The 20,383-nt window shown below is 43.3% G+C and overlaps 2 protein-coding genes across 4 annotated transcripts in view; one reads left to right on the forward strand and one right to left on the reverse strand.

Annotated features, from left to right (window-relative positions):
• Positions 1-243: 243 nt before the first annotated feature.
• Positions 244-4,324, forward strand: LOC125005664 (isocitrate dehydrogenase [NADP], mitochondrial-like). Its single transcript, XM_047581182.1, has 11 exons — positions 244-593; positions 1,473-1,564; positions 1,694-1,859; positions 1,988-2,148; positions 2,300-2,443; positions 2,554-2,690; positions 2,877-3,028; positions 3,149-3,261; positions 3,455-3,552; positions 3,642-3,734; positions 3,854-4,324. The coding sequence occupies exons 1-11, from the start codon at positions 470-472 to the stop codon at positions 3,936-3,938; spliced, it is 1,365 nt and encodes a 454-aa protein (XP_047437138.1). The 5' UTR covers positions 244-469; the 3' UTR covers positions 3,939-4,324.
• The window catches only part of znf710b (zinc finger protein 710b), a 29,273-nt gene continuing 12,897 nt past the window's right edge, over positions 4,008-20,383 (reverse strand). For 2 of the 3 annotated variants that reach the window (XM_047581181.1, XM_047581180.1), the window contains exons 2-5: positions 13,159-14,733; positions 10,157-10,348; positions 9,641-9,812; positions 4,008-7,771 (exon numbers count right to left, since the gene is read on the reverse strand). In XM_047581181.1, the coding sequence (XP_047437137.1) occupies positions 7,590-7,771; positions 9,641-9,812; positions 10,157-10,348; positions 13,159-14,691 (2,079 nt within the window). In that variant the 5' untranslated portion in view covers positions 14,692-14,733 and the 3' untranslated portion in view covers positions 4,008-7,589. Of the gene's footprint in view, positions 7,772-9,640; positions 9,813-10,156; positions 10,349-13,158; positions 14,734-16,131; positions 16,201-20,383 lie in introns of those variants that run through there. The other variant, XM_047581178.1, reaches the window with a different exon arrangement.

The raw sequence follows: 20,383 nt of genomic DNA on the forward strand, positions 1-20,383 counted from the left end.
TTTTGATTACCAGTAGCAGCTTATCAACATATATAATTTGCTGCTTTTTACAATGGGAGAAAATTAATATTGAGCAGAATTACGTTCAAGTTATCGTTTGGTTTAGCCTCCAACACAGTTCAGATTTTTCATGTGGCCCCCTGTAGAAATTAATTGCCCAGCCCTGGTCTAAGGGGTGGGGCATTTCCCTGAAATCCCTCTCTCTCTCACACACACACACGATTTTTACTTTTTTAGAATTGATTACGATTTCTCGTGAAAGCGGACTTGGTATCGACATTTTGATGTGAAGATCGTATCTAAAAAATAAACACACGTCTACATAGGAAGTATCGACGTTCCCGGATCGATACGCACATCCCTACTACGTGCGTCGTCGAAAGTCTACCGGCCTCACGTTCATTCATAAGAACAGCAGGTACAGCTCCAGGGGTCCCTGTTCGCCGCCGTAATCTACTCATTTGCAAACATGGCGGGTTACCTCAAGGCTCTGACCAGCGTCTCCAGGAGTGCGGCCGCTGCACTGTCTCAGACCCCCGCGGCGGTGTCTCCGGCTGCCAGCGTCTGCCTCCACAGGCTGCAACAGAGGAACTGTAAGTCAGCGTCGACTAAAACCACAACTACACCACTCAAAATGTACCTCGGTGCGCTTTTTCCTGCTCGGTCAAAAACCATTAATGTGGTTACCACGCAGTGTGGACGGACGGAGTTCGGGTGTTGTGTAAGAGAGTTGTGTGAAAAGGCATGTGACCCTGGAAACAGGTAGCGAGTTGAAGTTGGCGTCATGCCATCAGTGAATCATACATAACGAGATCCTGAACATTTAAATGTCCCACCGTCGGCCTGTTGATTTAAAGCAGCTTAATTCACCCCTAAATTACAGATATTCAACAACTGGCAAACTTTGAATAGAAAGACATGCTAATTTGTTCTATAAATCAGTATTTGTGCATTCCAGCTACAGCAGATCTGATACTGCATGTTCAGAATGTATAGAAATCTCAGGAAATTGCAGCAGGCGCCAGCTTGTCTTGGCACGTCCACGTTTTGTAAGGTACAAAAAGTGCTTGGCGGGTGGTAAATGTTATCAAAGACCTCATAAACCCAAGGCCGACGTCTACAGACAGCTAGGTGTCACTATCTCAGTGAGAGGGGAGCCGGAGGTAGCTGAACCAACCTATGGGTGTGGTGTGAGTCATCATCAGACAGGTGTCACAGGTGCGACAAGGCAACGAAACATTGTCACATCAGGTCGTTGATCAGGTTTTCTAAGTGGCCCCTAGTTGGGAGACAAATCAGTGAATGCAGCCTGCAGCGACGGAAACATTAAAAATGAAGAGATTCATCCTCCGGCTACATAAAAGGGAAATGACCTGACTGTGTGCAAACTTTGACCTACCTTTTACCAATTTCCAATGTGCTCGCCTGCCTGCAGCTGTAAACTACACTGAAAGTTAACGCACATGTTTCAGATGGAACGAAGCGGATCAAGGTGGACCAGCCTGTGGTGGAGATGGACGGAGATGAGATGACTCGCATCATCTGGGAGTTCATCAAAGAGAAGGTACAGTAAATCGGACAAAGTGCTAACGCTTGAGTGTCTTTTCAGTGACTCAGTCCTCCACTTTAACAGCTATAATGATGCTCGTATCCACAGTTGCACATTAAAATAACACATTAATATCTTGTGCAGCTCATCCTGTCCAACGTGGATGTTGAGCTGAAGTATTTTGACCTGGGTCTGCCTTACCGGGACCAGACGGACGACCAGGTCACCATTGACTCAGCTCTGGCGACGAAGAAATACAACGTGGCGGTCAAGTGTGCCACCATCACCCCCGATGAGGCCAGAGTTGAGGGTAGGACTCGCTGTGTGCAGTTGCACGCCGGCTCCTTGGCATTACAACATTTGCATCGATACCAATGTTTTGCTTCTTCAAGTAAGCGGAAGCTGATCTTATATTCTTCTCCATACATTTCCTTGCAGAGTTTAAACTCAAGAAGATGTGGAAGAGTCCAAACGGGACCATCAGGAACATCTTGGGCGGCACAGTTTTCCGCGAGCCAATCCTCTGTAAAAACATTCCCCGCCTGGTTCCTGGTTGGACACAAGCAATAACAATCGGCAGACATGCTTTTGGCGATCAGGTAAAAAGAAAGAGAAGAAAAAGAAAGGATGTGTGTTTTGAAAAAGGTACAATCTCTAAATATATTTCTTGCTGCTCCTTTTCAAACTGATCTTTGTATAGTCTTTCTTTTTTACTTTTTGATCAAAACAAATATCCATTCATTCTCACAGTACAGGGCCACGGACTTTGTTGTTGACAAGCCAGGGAAGTTTAGGATGGTTTTTACACCAGCTGATGGGAGCAAGGCGAAGGAGTGGGAGGTGTACGACTTTCCCGCAGGAGGCTGTGGGATGGGGATGTACAACACTGATGAGGTACGGGTAGAATTTATAGATTTAATCAAATCTGTTTAGACACAAAGCATTCTCAGGTGTTACTAACATTCTGTGCCGTCATCTTGTTTAAAACCTTATTATTTTAACAGTCCATCAGTGGATTTGCTCACAGCTGCTTCCAGTATGCCATCCAGAAGAAGTGGCCTCTGTACATGAGCACCAAGAACACCATCCTCAAGGCGTACGATGGCCGCTTCAAAGACATCTTCCAGGACATCTTTGAGAAGTGAGACATTCAGCGCACGAGTATTTGGACACTTGACATTACACGAGGAAAATCCTCATTTAATTGTTATCTCATATCTCCAGCTTTTTTGTCTTTTCTTTTTTTTTTAATCAGCTCATTTAACAACCATCAAGCTGCTAAATTTTAGCTGCCATGTGAAGTCTTTGTATATTCTGTCTGTTTTAGGGAGTACAAGCCAGAGTTTGACAAGCTGAAGATCTGGTATGAGCACCGGCTCATTGATGACATGGTGGCTCAGGTCCTGAAGTCGTCTGGAGGATTCGTTTGGGCCTGCAAGAATTACGACGGAGACGTCCAGTCAGACATTCTGGCTCAAGGTAAGTGCTGCTTCACGCTGGACGTCAATGCCGCATGTCCTTCGCTGCGTGTGAGCTTAGGTGCTTGTGTGTTCTCCCTCTAACGGCACGGTTTTTTGTGTGTGTGTGTGTTGTGTGCAGGTTTTGGCTCTCTGGGCCTCATGACCTCAGTACTAGTGTGTCCTGATGGTAAGACTATTGAGGCAGAGGCTGCACATGGAACCGTCACCAGGCACTACCGTGAACACCAGAGAGTAAGGAGCACTAGGTCACTCAGCGAGACAGCGGAAGAAATAGGAAAAAATACTATGTGCATGTTTTGCTGTGGACTCATTTAATGCTTTGATTTTCCATTTACAGTGAGATTTTTAGTTGTTTTTGAGTTTAGTGGTGGTGATTAAAATTAAGAACTAATTTTAACAACCAACATTTACTGTCTGATTGCAGGGAAGACCGACCAGCACCAACCCCATCGCTAGCATCTTTGCTTGGACTCGGGGATTGGAACACAGAGGAAAACTGGATGGAAACCCTGATTTGATAAAGTATGTTTTTTTTTTTTCTTGTTAACTGGCCCTGTTCCCTTACGTGACATTTCCATAGCATCATATTTATTTGCACCATTGCTCCCCAGGTTCTCCCAAACTTTAGAGAGAGTGTGCGTGGAAACCGTGGAAAGTGGTGTGATGACCAAGGACCTTGCAGGCTGCATCCACGGCTTGGCCAAGTGAGTGTACAGTTTCAGAGCTGGTGTATGTGGTGGACGATGTTTTTGTCTGATGCTTTTACAGAAGGACAGATTTGATGATTTATGATGTATCTAACCCTTGCACTGTGATCTTACAGCTGCAAGCTGAATGAACATTACGTCAACACGTCAGACTTCCTGGACGCCATCAAGAACAACCTGGACAAAGCCCTGGGAAATTAAAACAGAGGACACTCTAGCCAATGAAGAGAGATGAACCCTGTCTGTTGGATTTTAGCCCTTTTTTTTTTGTTTTGTTTTATCCTTCACTTGTATAAACAATTGGGTCCAGTTTTGAAGGAAGCAACTTCAGGTTTTGGTGCCATTTTTATATTTGTATAGCTCACTCACACACTACTGCGTGCCTTTGCCTTTCCTATTGCCATTTTTGTCACGCACAAATTGAATGATTGTACTGTATGAATGAATATTAACGATAATGTTAACTTATGATGGCATTTTCAAAAAAAAGTTTTCACGTATTTTCACGTCTTCATGGAACATGTACAGATTAGAACAATAATGTCATGTCTTGCACAGTTAATAAATAACATCTAATCACTTAGTAACAGGGAGAGTGCAGAGTTGCTTTTTGGAACTTCACTTCAGTGCGTTTATCTCAAATTTTAGCCCCGTTATCAGCACAGAATTATTCGGGGTGCGGTTAGATTCGTGTGTCCTTCGGGTGGGTGGGGGACCTATAGCGGTTCTTCAGTTAAATGGAAAATCCAGATGTCAAACTGAGAAGCACTTGGAAGAAAAGACGTCCACACGCAGTTCCAGTTCTCCTTTTAATTTCATGCACTTGCTCACATGAGACCTCCTGTCCAGCTGTGCATTCATGCAGCGTTGTGTGCTCATTTAGTAGCCATTATATGCACCCTGCAGTGCATGACAGCGAGTAGTGTTAGCGCCAGCAGGAGGGCGAACCTGGTGGGAGTTTTGGCAAAGCTTTTAGCTGTGACAGCTACAATGTGTCACCAGCAGATGTCGACAAGTAGTCGGCCAGTGGGGGTATGGTGGTGCTTATTCTTGTTTTTATTTTCAATAGATATACCGCCTTAAACATATTAACTATCTGTGACTGACACGGATTGTGGCCTGAATTCCAGCCGCGGGTTGTTACTGGTGGTTGTATCGATGTTTCTAACGCAGAATAACCAAGACATTCAACAGTCCAGCAGGTGGACTGTCAATCATACGTTACCTGAACGGACCTTCCAGCGATGACTGCCAGAGTAATTAATAGGATCTCCTCCAGACCTCACTGGTGGCTGCCTAACACTGTAAAGCTGAAAGAAATGTGAGCATTCGATGACGTAAACACTGACTTATTATTACTGACTGTTCATCCCCTCAAAAGTCTTGGCAGACATTAACTTTATAACCAACCCCTGACTAGAGAATGTGCTATTCTCTTGTCTTTTCTTTCAGTCACTATAAAGTCAAAGAGAAGAAACAATTTTCCTACATCAAAAAAAAAAAAAAAGAATAGCAGAAATTAGCATTTAGATTACTCTTTTCTAACTTTTAAAAATTTCCTCCTGGAAGAACATTCATGAAAGAACCTCACGCTTAATACCATGCACGGCCTTAAAAGAGCCATGTACAGGGGCCAAGAGGGCAGTCTAATGTTTTTTTTTTAACCTTTTCTAATGTTTTTGTTTGAACAACAATGTGTCGTCTTTCAGTCTTTCAGCAGAACACTAACAGCAGCTGACCTGGTGAAATGCTGAAGCAGGACTTGTGTTAGTGATACGGCATTAACAATAAATTCCACACATACCTTTTTGATTTCTGACTCAGTAATGAACCAAGAGGTTGTTTTTGATTTAATAGTTTTTGTTTGTTGGACTGTATGTACCTGCATACTGTATGTCCAATGATATTTCAGTTGTTAACATTCACACTGAGAGTCATGTAAACAACATAATCCATTTAGGACATTTAGGATCTATGACATGAGGAATAAACTGAAATTCATCTTAACTTGGGCTTTTTTTGTGTAGCTTGCGACAAAGGGCTTATTCACAATCAGTTGCTACATAAACCAACTAACCCACATATAAAAAGCAATTGCATTTGCACAAATATCAAAAATATAAGATATAAGAGGAAGAGTCCATCACTAAGCCGGGGTGCATCCTCCTGAGACAATGAATTTCATAGCAATTCATCAAATAGTTGAGACAGGCAGAGCTGCGGTGGCACGAGTGTGGCTAAAAAAAAAAAAGAATATGAGGATTACCCCTAAACAGTGACAGATTAAAACGCCAGTCTTCATCGTTTAAACTAGAGAACCTTTATTAAATAATTCATGGTCAATTTCCATGAGGTCTCCGTTTGATATTTCTCATCTCAAAAAAAGAACTAGTAGACCATTCCTCTGGTTTAGTGTGCATATCAAGGCTGACCTGCATGGCAGGACAGGGGGAACTGACCTTTTTCCCCAAAACAGAACATTTCTGAGGAGCAGGACAAGCGTCAGTCCACTATCAATTCAATCCGTTCAACATCTAGCTAAGCAGGACTTCCAAATAATTCATTTTCATCTTTTGTAACTACAGACTGAGTTTTGTTTTCACAGTTTCTTTTTTCCATTGAGGGGATTTTTGTTTTCTGAATAAACTGAATCAAAAGTGAAGTGAACCTTGTCCTGGATTTAATAATGCTGTAACTATAAACAAAGAAACTCCAAACTGCTGATTCTCCGCACAAACTGCTCATTCTTCAACTTCTGACAACTGTCAAATATCCAAAAACTTACAGAGAAAGTACATCTGTTTCGAGTTCAATAATATTGCCATTACGGGGGTTTGAGCCCACGCTCTTCCTCCCCCGCCCCAGATCCGAGCTCTTCTCCTGTAGGCAATTTAGTTCACTTTTACTGAAAACAAGCCTTCACAGGAAAATAACAAGTTCCAATGAAAAAGTGCTTTGCATTGTTCACTCAGTAATTCAAAAAAACTAGAGCGGTATATTCACTACACGGGGTCAATTGTTAATGTGAAAGCAAAAAAAAAAAAAGGCGGGTAAACAGGCTGCATGTTGCAGAAACATTTGTACAATGAGAGGGCTTTACATGCCGGCAATGTTGTCTCCAGGTTTTTAGCCGACATGGGACAGTAGCAACTTTGGTAGCAAGTGCCCTGATAAAAGAAAAGGCTACAATGTCCTGTGCAAAAAGCACAACTGCACTGAAAGCTGGACCTGTGTCAAATATGAACTGGGGACGGGTCACTACAATTAGGAATTGTTAAGAGCATCCAAACCTATGAATATGTTGTGACTATGTATCAAAACTTGGATATACAGTGAGTAAATAGCTGACGAGGTGGAAGCTTAGTTGCAAAAAGTTTCTAGCTGGCACTTTCAGTCAAAAATATAAGGGCATACATTGGTTGTGAATGACAAAAATGGTAAACGTATTTCTATCACATCAAATGTAACCGATGGATCTGCAACTCTTTTTTTTTCTCTTTTTTTTCTCAGATAACATGATACATACACACAACATACAGATTTGACTGTCCGCCAGTGAGAGTCTTTTGAGTCAGTAAGCTTAGCGATCCCAAAAAAAGGAGCTCCAGACAGCACCAACAGTTTCAGTGTCTCCGTTACGAGCAACAGAGTTGAAACGTCTTTGCTTTCAAGTGCTTCTCCTTCCTGGCCGCCCATCATAGTTCGTCAGGTCTGGCTCTTCTGGAAGGAGGCCAAAACGAAAAGAAAATATCCCCTATCCCCGAGTCTCCCGAAGCCGTCGAAACAATGCTGTAATTTCCTTCTGCCTTCAAAATAAAAGAAAGTCAACACGTTCTCCGGTTCAACCAACACTCAAGGTGTAGCGTAGCTGCTTGTATCCTTCCCAAAATTGTAATACTCCTCCATGTCGTCCATGTTGGCTGTAGTGAGTTTGGTGAGGTTCTGGGAGCCACCATTGTCCATACTATCCGGTGATGTAAAGCTGAAGTTCTGTCCTTCATACTCCCCCTGGCTTTCCATTTCCGGAAGAACTTCTGAAAAACACGAAAAATGTTTTAGATTACACAAACATTTCCAATGGTACCTTTAATTAAAAAAATATTCTTGTTTTGAATTTTTATTTTTATTATGGGGATGTCGCAAATTCGTTTTGGGAAATCAGGCAGCGATCGAAGCGACAGAAAGCAATGTGGAAAGCAAGAAGGAGAGCCTGAAGAGCAGTCGTAGTGATTAACTTTACCCTATGGAGGGCAGTAATATGCCCTGTAGCGCTTAGACAAAAACCCAGAAAAAGAAGAAGAAAATATTTTATTTACAATTATCTGCGTTTACTGCTGATATGAAATGAGTTACATCCAAATCACACACACGACGCAATGACTTTTATGAACAGCTGAGATGTTGATAAAAGTAATAAAATATCTCTTCCAGGTTCATTTAAAACAGATTAAACAGATTAGTTTGCAATGAGTTGAACAATTTATTTATTTTCTTTCAGTTTAAATCACTCTAGTATTTGGTTGGTTGGTTTGAAAATCTACTCATGTGTTATTAATTAATTAATAATTTATTAATTACTGTTAAGCTGTCTCACCATTCAGGCTCCTCTGATTGTTGAAATCATGTGATACACAAAAAATACTTTAAATTGGATGGAATTATTCACTGGATTTCTACATTTAAAAAGCCTTAATATAAAAGCAAAACACCTATTTGGTTTACAGACTGTAGCTGCTAGAGACGCCCTCTGGATGATTGGTACAAAACAATCCATCAAATTTTCATAATGGAAAGAATCATTTCACCATGAAGCTGCAGGAAACTAAATTTGAGGAAACGAAGGGGAAGAACTACATTTATCCCAGACGCCCTTCCTTTGTTTAACGTTTTATTTATTTCTAATTTATTTTATGTTATTATTTTCACAGTATATTGTTATTTGTCACACCGTCACCATCAGTTTATCGTTTATTGTACGTTGTTTATTTTCTCTCGTTTCTATTTTGTATATAGCTGCTGGAAAAACAATTTCCCTGAGGGAGTCATTCCAAGGGATCAATAAAGCTGAGTCTAAGTCCATTTGTATGTATATTAAATTTCATTATGGCGAATATGCCCCATGTTCTGTTCAACGTTGCAGAAATCCTTGGCACAAACCTGTGCGTGCACGTAGTTTTACACTGCACGTACTAAGAGGTTGATGGAGTGAAAAGATTTTCAGAGCCTGAAGACATTCTTGTACCACTCAATGTAATTAAAAAAAAAATTCTGAAACAGGCTTTGGCTAAAGTTGGCAGCATGATGACTGCAGTGTCAATATCTCTGTATTCAAACCATAGACTGTATAAAGACGGACAGTGGAATAGCTCCTCGTAAGTGAAGCTAAAACTATGAGAGCTCCCCCTGGTGTCTGGCTGCAGTATAGGTCATAAGCTCCACCTAAAACACTGAAATGCACATCAAATTTTTTTCCAAGGATGGTTTCTGTGATTTTATGTGGTTAATATAAAGTTGATGGATGTTCAAGGTTAAATTTTTTGGTTTTACTTGACGATATAGTAACAAGATGACATACTGGAAACCACCGGTTGCTATGCCAACCGCTCCATGAAGCGCAGAAGTACAGTGTATAATCGTTGTAGCTGGTGGAGGTAGAGTAGAGTGTAGTAGAGTTAATTAAACAAAAACGCGAGTGAGTCTAGAGGAAGTGTGGTCGGGTTATCGATGCCGCGGCTCCGTGTGGCTCCACTCTAGGACCACAGCGCGAAAACTCTGGCTCCATAATGGCAAGATGCCGCTGCCCAAATCCCCGGGAAAATACTGTCAGTTTGGCCAGTGCAAAGAAGTGGGGACACACCGTCCATATTTAAACAGTCTATGGTCCAAATAAAAACAGATCTTACCTTGTCCTTCTGGAGACACGTCCATTCCATGTTTGACCTTCATGTGCCTGCTGAGGTTTCCCTTCAGGTTGAACTTACTGGTGCAGTAAGGACACTTGAAGGGCTTACTGCCAGCATGGAGGTGCATGTGGCCCAGCAGGTTGTACATTCTGTTGAAAGACTTGCCACATACCTGGAAAAAATACACAACAACAACTATTTAAAACGAGGACACTTGTGAGCACAGACACGAACAGAAACAACATACACTGAAAAATGTACTAGTAGATGGTAGTTAGTGATGAAAACTGCTCTTTGAGAGCTGCCACGAATGCCTGTGATTTTTCATTTTCATTTTTAGCAAAGTCACTGATATCAATTTGTTAATCCCTTATGAGCTGCCTCTGGAAGCATTTTCACATAATCCTGTCACATTAAATTAAATCCAACAGAACTCAGACGCATCAGCACATCTCATTTCACACCAGTTAATAAGAAAGTCGTCCAGCGGCTCCCGTCGCTTACGAGTTCAAATACCTTGCATTTGAAAGGCTTCACAGGCAGGTGGACGATCATGTGGGTCTTGAGCGTCTGCTTCTGGATGAAGCTCTTGAAGCAGACGTGACACTGGAAAGGTCTGACGCTGTTGTGGATGAGCATATGCCTCTTCAGGTTGGCGGACAAGGTGAACTCTCTGGAACACACGTCGCACTTGTGGCCTTTCATCCCCTGCAGGGTGCAAACGAAAGAGTGAGGGGCAGTCGAATACGCAAATCACTGCTGCAATATTTCCTTATTTACAAAAAAAAGTGAGACAGAAGTGGATTGGCTGCTTCATTAACAAGTTTTCAGACAATGAGAGAGATGAAGTGAGAAACGTGGAGGGAAAATACTGACAAAAGCACTGAGAGCTAAGAGCGACAGGTCACACCAGTGTCTCTCATTTGTCCTGTTTGTCCACACAGTCACAGCCCATGGAGACAAATCCAACTACTTCCGTCGCATGAATCTGCGTCCAAACGTGCACTGTCCTCAATCTCATATGCTTATATTTAGTGTGAAAGACACCGTTATCTAAAAGTCCATAAACGTGCTAACAAATCATACAGGTGCTAGAATTACCACCACGTGGTCGTGTGCCTCCGTCAGCCAGTCAAACTGAAGTTATGACAGTCTTTCCAGACTCGTACAACTAATGTAGTGAAAACTCTGGAGGAAGAAGTGGAAGTTATCACTATATTGACATGGATGATTCCAGAGAATGATTTCCACTGACAAACACGCTGTCCACACACTGAGAATATTTATGAAGAGGAGTGATTAAGAGCTTCATCACAGCAACAGCAATCACATGAAGGAGTCCATCCACGTGATGGATGTGTTCCTGTGGTGTTCACTAGAACTAGTATGAATGGTTAACACCAAAACGAAGCTTTGTATAACTACAGAGGTTCCTTGAAAAGCATTATAATCCAGTGCTTGTTGTCTTGGCATTATCCAATAAATAAATACATATTGGAAATGTAGCTCAAGCTCAAATCACATCCCACAACTATCAGGGGTTTATTTCTCCATAGAAAGACTACAACTGGTTTCTATCTGTAAAAACGCCTAATTTAATGTCATCTATTGCAACGTGGTAGATTTTTTTTTATCCATAAAACAGCAGGAAATGTGCCACTTTCCGGTCCAATGTGCAGGAGAAATAGCAAGTCAAAACTTTACTCTAATAGACAGAACAGCTGGTTATCAGCTGATATCATGCCATGCACATACCATGAGAGGTATAATGTTATTCATATCCAACCCGTGAGATCATTTCTTTGACCATGTCAAAAACTATGGCAGCCATTTTAGATCTAGCCAAAGAGATTACTACCGTCCAGATGAAAAAAAAAAAAAAAAAGCCCCTTCTGCTGCCATGATATTCTCAACCACACGCCACAGGAAATATTTAAACATGGAGAAACAGGTCACAAGAGAGGACGGCTCACAAACATCTAAGGCCTTGAGGCTTGTCTAAATGAATGCTGCTGCCTCATACACTGCACTCTGCAGTCAATGTCAGCGCAGGAAGACATAGGACTCAATTAGTGGATTCTGGGTTACTGAGAGGCACGAATATGCACTACAGGTCAGCGGTGGGTCGAGAGATGGTGTTTTTCTAAGCCGGTGAACTGGCAGACTGTCCGGTTGCCCCACTGTCTGCACAACAAATGGTTGTGTTGCTGTTGTCCACCAGGGGGAGCAGTGGGCAGCCAGGAAGCTCAAATACAAGCCAGGGAAGAAAACACTCCCCACTGAGAAATGCCCTCAACACTCCCGCCTCGACGATGAGCTCTGGATTTGGTTGCCCCACTAGAAATGGAATTTAAGTAAATCCTCATAAAGAAGCATTTTCATTTGTCACGATGTGGAATATTTGTCTGTCCACTATCTCTTTGTCCATCTGCAACAGTAAATACTGGAAAAGACAAGAGTTGCACTTGTAAAATGTTGCACGTGTAAAATTAATTGTGCTCTCCTCCCTCCTCACCTGCATGAATGTGTGCAGAGCAGGGGGCACTGAGCAATTACAGACATTTCATTCTGACGAGGGCTATAATGAGGGCTACACGAAGACGCTCAGCTTCGAGGATGTGCAGATTGAGATTTTTGGTAAAATGCAACACTCAGCAGACAGATTTATTCTGCTCCTCATTTCCCTTGCTTTTTGAATCTAAATGTCTCTAAATGAAGATGATGCTTTTTTCCAATGATGAGGCAGAAGCACCTGTGCAGGAAAACGGCGCGCGGTGCAAAAACACATTCGGAATATAATTTATAAGAGAATGAACACAATTTGTAGAATGTCTGAATGCTCAGTCCTACTTTGTTAATAATGAACAAACCTCATTCAAGAGCTAGAAACTCAATTTTCTTGATGATGTCCTGGGGACACACATCCTGGAGCTCGCTCTATTGAGTAGTGAACGGGTGATTAACTGTACTCAGACTCCCTCCATGCAAAAATCACATTTCCTCGTCAAGACCTGTTAACACTGCAATGATAAAAGCCTCATACTGATGAGAAATCTATAGCAAAGCCTGTCCTTTCTATGTTTGTGATGAAGCGGCATCCATATTTTTCCGGATTAAAATTTAGGCTGGCTGCTTAATTTGTCTATGTTCCACAAGGACATTTTGTTGCATCTGTTGTGACCTCAAAAGTTTTTGTCCAAACAAATATTCAACAAAACACGCAGGAAAAAGAAGCACAGAGGATGAATGCCTGCTAGGCTAAGTGCTGTTACCTTTCTGCCCGTATTTCAGTGAGTAAATGACAGAAGATCAACTGAGGTGAGGCCTTTGGTGAACACATGTCCTTCCCTTTGATAATAGCCCATTCTTTGCACCCATTTGCTTCATCTCTCCACTATCATTTTCCTTTAATCGACAGTTTAATGATCATATACAGGTAACATTTAAATTATATCTGTAACTCGAGCGGTCAGGAAGATTAAGGTTGGAGTGGAGGTGTCGGACGGTGGTGCTAGTACCTTATGAGTGAGCGAATGCTGACGTAGGTGGTGGAGCTGCACAAACTCCAGGCCGCACTGGGAGCAGGTGTAAGGCCTCGGGCTCTGGTGCTTCAGGAGGTGGTTCTGGAGCTGACTGCGGTAGGCAAAGGACTTGTTGCACTCGGTGCACTGAAAGGTGTGGGGGCCCTGGTGGCTGGCCTGGTGGCGTTTAAGGTGGGCGTAGGTGGGGAACTCCATGCCGCACTGCGAGCAGACGTGGCAGCGGCCTCGCTCGTGCTTCACCTCATGCGCCCGCAGTTCACTGGGGTAGGCGAAGCCGCGGCGGCAGAAGCGGCAGCTGTACGGTTTGACGTCGGTGTGTTGGAGCATGTGCCGCTTCAGGTGGCTGGTCTGGGTGAAGCCCTTCTTACAGACCGTGCACTTGTGGGGCCGGGTGCCTTGATGGGTTAGCAGGTGGGTTTGGAGGTGGCTGGGCTGCTTGAAGAGCTTGCCGCAGTGTGGGCAGGCGTGCGGTTTGATGCCGTTGTGGCCCAGGATGTGTGTGACCAGGTTGTACTTGGAGGTGTACGACTTGTCGCACATGCGGCACTTCCAGCGCTTCAGACCATCTCCCACGTCCACGCAGTAGGACTCGTCGATCTGGATGTTGATGTCCAGCCGGTCTACTCTGCGGCCTCCGTGTCGACGAGGGGGCTGGTGCTGGGGAGGCTGCTGGTGCTGCCCTCCAGCGGTTCCATCTGTCCACATCATGCTCTGGCTGCTGTCTTCGTACTCGCCCCCCATTCCCATTTCCGTTGAATCATAGCTGCCCACTTCACTAGTCTGGAAGTAGCTGCTGATGGCTTCCTCCTGCTGCGTGGGTTTCATCATCGCGTTCCCCTGGTGCTCTACATCCTCCTCATCCTCTCGGCCGCTGCGACCGTGGGCCCCCATCGGGCGCTGCCCCGGGAGCCCTCTGTGGCCTTGCTCCGCCGGTCTGTGCGGCACCTGGGGTGGAGGAGGATGGACGTGTGTGTTGGCTTGCTGTTGGTTGGTTGCGTCCCGCTCACATTCTGCACAGTTCTTGTTGGCGCCTCTCAGGGTGGCCGGATCAACTTGGACCAAACCACCCCTGGGAGCCATATTGTTCAGAATGTGGACACAGGAGGACATTCCAGAGTTCACCCCTTCCCCTTTCACGTGGGACGAGGACACGTCGCCGCCGCCTTGGAGGCCGTGGCGATCGGGGCCGACCATTTTCGTGTCCGGGTGCTGGGGTGGCCCCTGCTGCCACCTCCTCTGACTGCAGCTGGGTTGCATTTGACCGTCTTCTCCCAAGTTGTCTCCTAGGTAATCTCCGTTGGCTCCGATAAGCTGGTCCGCGTACTCGTAGTCGACTCCGTCTACTGGGGGCGCAGGGGACTCTTTGGGTTCGCCGGTGTAGAAGCCGTTGGGTGCAATGGTAGCTCCAAACACTTCATTCTGGGAGATGAGACCTAGCACGGCGGCCTGGGCCAAGGACAGCACAACTACTGGATCTGTCTGTGTGCCTGTGTCCACCAGCCTGGCCATTACCTTGGGCTCACATCTACCCAGGCGCCGGCTCGCCTCCTCCTGCAACAGAAAGACACACACACGCACAGATTATAGAGACTATATATTCGACGGGAAGGCAAAGGTGAAGATCTGTTTTTGTTGGGAGCCAGTAACACTCGATCAGTCAATACAGTAAATCCTCCGCAAGCCTGAAACGTTACGATAATAATTTCTACTGAGAATGCACCCTACATCAAAAAGTGGGCCGATAAAAGAGAAGGGGGTGCTGAGGCTCATCATCCGATCAATTTTCTTTCTTTAGTCAGCTGTCCAGAGAGAAAGAAACACAGATTTCGATTTTTAAGGAGCCATTTATTGTATCACTTGGAAGGACGTGCAAAAACAGACAACTCCCAAGGACACAAACCGATTCCAAAATCAGTCTTTCTGGAACAAGAAGTGATCCCAGATGAAGCCAGTCCAAAGGAAAACCTTCAGATCTGGTGACTGACACACAGGAACTATAAAAGACAGCATCCTAATCCAGCACACTAACCATGTATGGTGTGTGTGTGTGTGTGTTGTGGGGGATTAGATGGCCTACTGATCTGAACGCATAAAAACACACACACACACACTCAAACACACATTCAAGTGCAAGAGGGGGGCAAGAGAAAGAAAACTGAGCAAGATTAAGAAATGAAAAAAAAAAGAATGGAAAAACAGGAGAGGAGACAAAAACAGAGGAGGGCAGAGAGAACAGAGGAGGAGAGGAGAGAGCAGAGCGAGGGAGGGAGAGAGAAAGAGCTCAGAGCAGACAAGAGTCTCATGGAGGGGAGGGGGGGAAGAAAAAAGAGAAAATGAAAGGTAGAGGGAAAGTGAAGGGGAGATAAGGAGGAATGGGTGGACAGGAGAAGGAAGAAGGCTGAAAGAGAGAGAGGGAAGGAGGGAAGGAGGGAGGGAGGGAGGGAGGGGAGGGATGAGTGAAAGAGTGAGAGGGTGAGACTGAGGCAGCAGGCGAAAGAGAGCAAGAGGAAGAAAGAGGAAGAAAGATATGAAGAGACAGAGGGAAGGAGGGGGGAGGAAGGGAGAGGCAGTCAGCAACCAGGAGACAGAAGGAGAAAAGAAAATGCCAAAATGAAAGCCAGACAGAATAATGAAAAAAAAATAATGATAATAAAAAAAAAACAAATAAAGTGAAGTGAAACCAACAAGCAAGAGAAAAAAGAGAGCGATGAAGAAGAGCAGAAAAGCTCAAAGAGAGAAGGTGATGTAAACCAGTGTCCATTCTTAATTTGGGAGAAATAACAAACCCACTGCCGGCAACTTTACAAACAAAGAAAATCTAGAAAGAACCAAAGCATCTCTGACGGCAGTTTTCTACCCCGTCTACCGGCTGCAGTGGGTTCAATCCCCCACCACCACTTCCAATAAACTACCACTTAACATGCTGTGAGTGAGAGCCAATGAACTCACCACACTCCTCCTGCTGTGAGGTTTCAGGTGCTTTAAGGATCTCATTCTTCAGTGCGAGTGTTGAGTGAGAATAGGCTATGTTCGCCTCCTATTTATACGTGAGGGATGAGGGGAGGCGGGGCCAACGCTGCCCTCCTCCTCCTCCTCCTTCTTCAGCACAGTTTCGGTAGTGACTCTGGTCACACCAGCACAAACAGAGAGCAGACAGAAACAAACTAAATATGCCTCCGACAAATGAGCATGTGGCCGGTGGGTTTAAAAACAAACAAGCAGCTCATGTTGATCCTCGATAGTCTGGTGATGAATGGGCTAAGTCACCTCCAAGACCCACACACTCGCACACATCATCAACATCAACAAAAATAAAACCAGTCTGAAATCATGGATCCACCGGACTGCCTCTCGCTTCACTCTCCCTCCTTTCTTCCGTCTCTGTCTGTCATCCTTCCTCTTTGTTTCTGCCTCTCCCTCCCTGTCTGTCTGTCTCTCTCTCTCTCTCTCTCTCTTCCTTTATCTGCTGCCGAGTCCTCTTCCTGTGTTTCATCTGTGCATCTCTTTCTCTCTGCACCTTTTCACTCCCCCATTTATCAAGTGAGGTTTATGAGTACGGAAAAGTGTTGGGAGATTGTTTCGTGCACAGACTCGGATGCAAGTGTGTGACAGGGGAAAGAGGAAGAGATGGAAGATGGAAGGTGACTGACAAGGAGATGAGCAAATGGACAAAAGAGACAGACAGAGAGAGACAGAGAGAGAGAGAGAGAGAGAGAGAGAGAAAGAGAGAGAGGAGTGAGCGGAAGGAAAGAATACTCATGGAAAAGAGAGGGGAGGGGAGGAGGAAAGACAGAGAGAGAGAGACAGAGGGGGATGGGAGCAGAATGCGGTAAAAGAATAAGAAGAAATGGACGAAGAGAAGAAACAGAGAAAACTAGACTTAAAGGAGAGAATAGAGGAATTATTCAGCCCTTAATGACATGTCAGACAGTCCAATGAATCCATTTTCCCAATACGTCAATCAATCAAACACACACACACACACAGTCTAATGTGAAGAAGTTTCTCCTTTAATGTCAACGCTCGATTGGTGCACCTCCAGCAAAATTAAGGATCAGATCGACACAGAGACTGGGAGATGGTGCTAATGATCATGGTCAACCATGTCCTACCAACTATGAAACTGACGCAAGCAGCAAAATATGGAGGGCAATGAGAAATTGGACAAAATAAACATTTGGATTAATGCTCTGGTGTGACTAGGGATGGGCATCGATAGGATTTTATTGATACCAATGCCATTATCGATTCTGCTCATCGATCTGATTCTTAACCGATTATCAAGTCCTTCCTTGAATTTTTGGTCTAGAAAAAGTAGGCGGTTGTGATTTTGTGTAAACAACAGCAATTTTATTGAGCTTCTAAGCAAGAAATAAGAGCTTGTGTGAGAAAACAAATAGGAAATTGGCCACTGGATCCTCACTAGCACTGCTCTGTCTCTGAGACTTAGCGTTAGCTCCACTTGTTGACCAGAGATTGTCGAACACATGGCTCTCTCTGTATTTAATGCCGTGCGTCGTCGACAAATGCTTGGAATTACTGTGCTGCATATGCTGCACGTTGCGCTGTTACAGTCCCTTCTGGAGAAGCGAAGCCACACTTTCGACCGTTTTAGTCTCTCCGCCATCGCCTCTTCCTCGTCATCATGTGATGTGAATGACGTGCTTCGACTGGCGTAAAGATTCTTCTTCTTTTGTTTTATGGCGGTTGGCAAACAACTTTTAGGTGAATTACTGCCACCATCTAGACCGGGATGTAAAGATTACAAAAAGTATCGATAAGGAGATTTGATAAGCATGGAGGCTAATGATATCCATGAATTGACCCAGTTGGAATTAGTTCTTTAGAAGAACCGGTTATCGATGCCAATCCTTAGGCGTGACTATACTTGGACGGTCTCCATCACTACTATGTGTGATGTAAGTAGATGCTGATAAATTAGTATTTTCAGAACATATCTGCCAATATTCTTCGTATGTAGTCACATGCTAAAAAAACATCACTGGCTAGCTACATTTCTTGGAAAGCAAGATAAACCCTTGCTTGGTGTCTGGGTCAAGGTTATGTTAAAGTTATATATTGCTGGGAAGTTAATCAACAATGATCCCATCATTTTCAGTATATTTCACAAGCTTGTTAACAACGTGTCGTGAAGACACCACTTGACTCTGTGTCACCATCTGTGAGCTGAGACACATACTCTGCTACATATGCCAAGACTGTTACCAACAATTAAGTTGGAGCGCACCGTCTCTAACTCACCGTCTCTAACGACAGTCCACAACCAGGGATAATGTCATAAAAAGCAATCAAAATCAGTGAATCTACAGCTTGTGTCGGCTCCAGAATAAAACAAACAAAAGCCTGATTTTAAAGCCAAAAATGAATTAACAGTTTACCTCTGTGGAGACTCTGGTGTGGACTATCATGAGTGTCTGAGCCAGTCTATGTTAAAGTGTGTTCTCTCAACAACATAATGTACACACACAACATTAACAACACAATATTCATTTCTATAAAGGGACTCTCTTTGCTGACAACAGTCACTCCAGTTGATATTACAACGTAAAGTGCAGCGCTGTGTTTACTATGAGAAACCAGATACTGATTGATGAGCTGGACCAGTTTTACGTGGTAATCTGACCGAGCTGAAGTATATGAAATATGAATTTCCAAGCACGGACAATTAGGAATTAAAACTTAACCTGGAGAATGACATAAACACATTATATATAGAACTAAAGTGTTAGTGAACACCCAGAGAAAGTGGGTGGGGCTTAGCTGGAAGCAAAACAATTCACAGGAAAACGTTAACTCTGACAATCATTTGACTGTTTTTTGATGCTGGTGAAAGAAACTTGAGTTTTTTTTTATCTTAATACTAGCACTGCAAGTGTTACTTGAATAAGTTAAACATTAACCGACGGGACCAGATTAAATAAAAAAATAAAGATATATCTGCATGTTTGGATAGTCCTTCAACCAATCAGAGCCATTTATTTATAAGCTAAATCTAATGACCTACATTCAGATAACCTGAATGACCCGTCAATGTTACTTTCTAGGCTAATATTAATTCCTCTGCTATAGTTCCTTTTTTTTTTTAGACTGAGCAACTCTGTAGGCAACTTTTTATGAAGCAAGTTGAGCATTTGAAGACACAGATGGAGCTTTTATACAGCAATTCTGTTGTGCACGACAGTTTATGAAAGAAATTCTGAAAAACTCATCTGGCTCGTCCTTATGCTCTGAATGTGCCGCCTCCAAGTGGCGTCTTAACTTGTTTGGTTTCAACCTGTCAGAAGCTGATATTTCTAGACACACAACACACTGCGCTCTCTCCTCGTTACCCACTGGCGAAACCGAGGGCGATGTGTGCCTCGTCATATTTCCTTTTCTTTGCTTTACAAGTTGTGTTTTGAGCCGATAACAACTCATCATCTGCTGTACGTTTAGATGGAAACCTTTTCACAGACCTTGTTGACCTCATTCCACTCCCTGATTTTGGGACCCACTGAGTTGACTAGTGTCCCAGGTTGATTAAATGATTAGTGATTAGTTTCGCCAGAATATTAAACTACACACAAAATGTCCCCAAAATGTTCACTTATGTCCTTTTATGTCCTTTGTTGAGGTGAACTGCACAAGTGATGTCATGTATGATCACAAATCTAAAGTGAATTCACTTCGTTTGTGGCTGTTGTTGATTGTGGGTGTGGTTGTAAGTCTGTCTCTATGCTATTATTCATATCCTATTAATTTTATTTTTTTTTTCAATATGCTGCTGCTTTTATTTCTAATTAATTAAGTCATAACTGATGTTTATATTTTATCTTTGCACAATGCTTTAAAATACAATTAAAATACAATTTATATATATAGTGGTTAGTCTGTGTCCTTAAACCAGACAAGTCTGACAGAGATGAATTCACTGAATACAGTCTGCAAGTGAAATGAAGTTTCATCTTTAAATGATCAATCAAAATACCATTACTTGAATATGCAAAATGTTTCGATCGTCTTTAAACTGATGTTATATTTTACATTTATATTTTTACATTAACAAGAAACTAAGCAGATGATTTCCCAGTGAAGATGGACACTAAGAAGAGTTGTGCCTTTTATCTCAACTAATCTGCTCAGGTCGGCAGCATGAAAGCCAAGTAGCCACATAAACTTTACAGTGCATATATACAATACA

This window comes from Mugil cephalus, chromosome 3 (assembly GCF_022458985.1).
Source record: "Mugil cephalus isolate CIBA_MC_2020 chromosome 3, CIBA_Mcephalus_1.1, whole genome shotgun sequence".
NCBI lineage: Eukaryota > Metazoa > Chordata > Actinopteri > Mugiliformes > Mugilidae > Mugil > Mugil cephalus.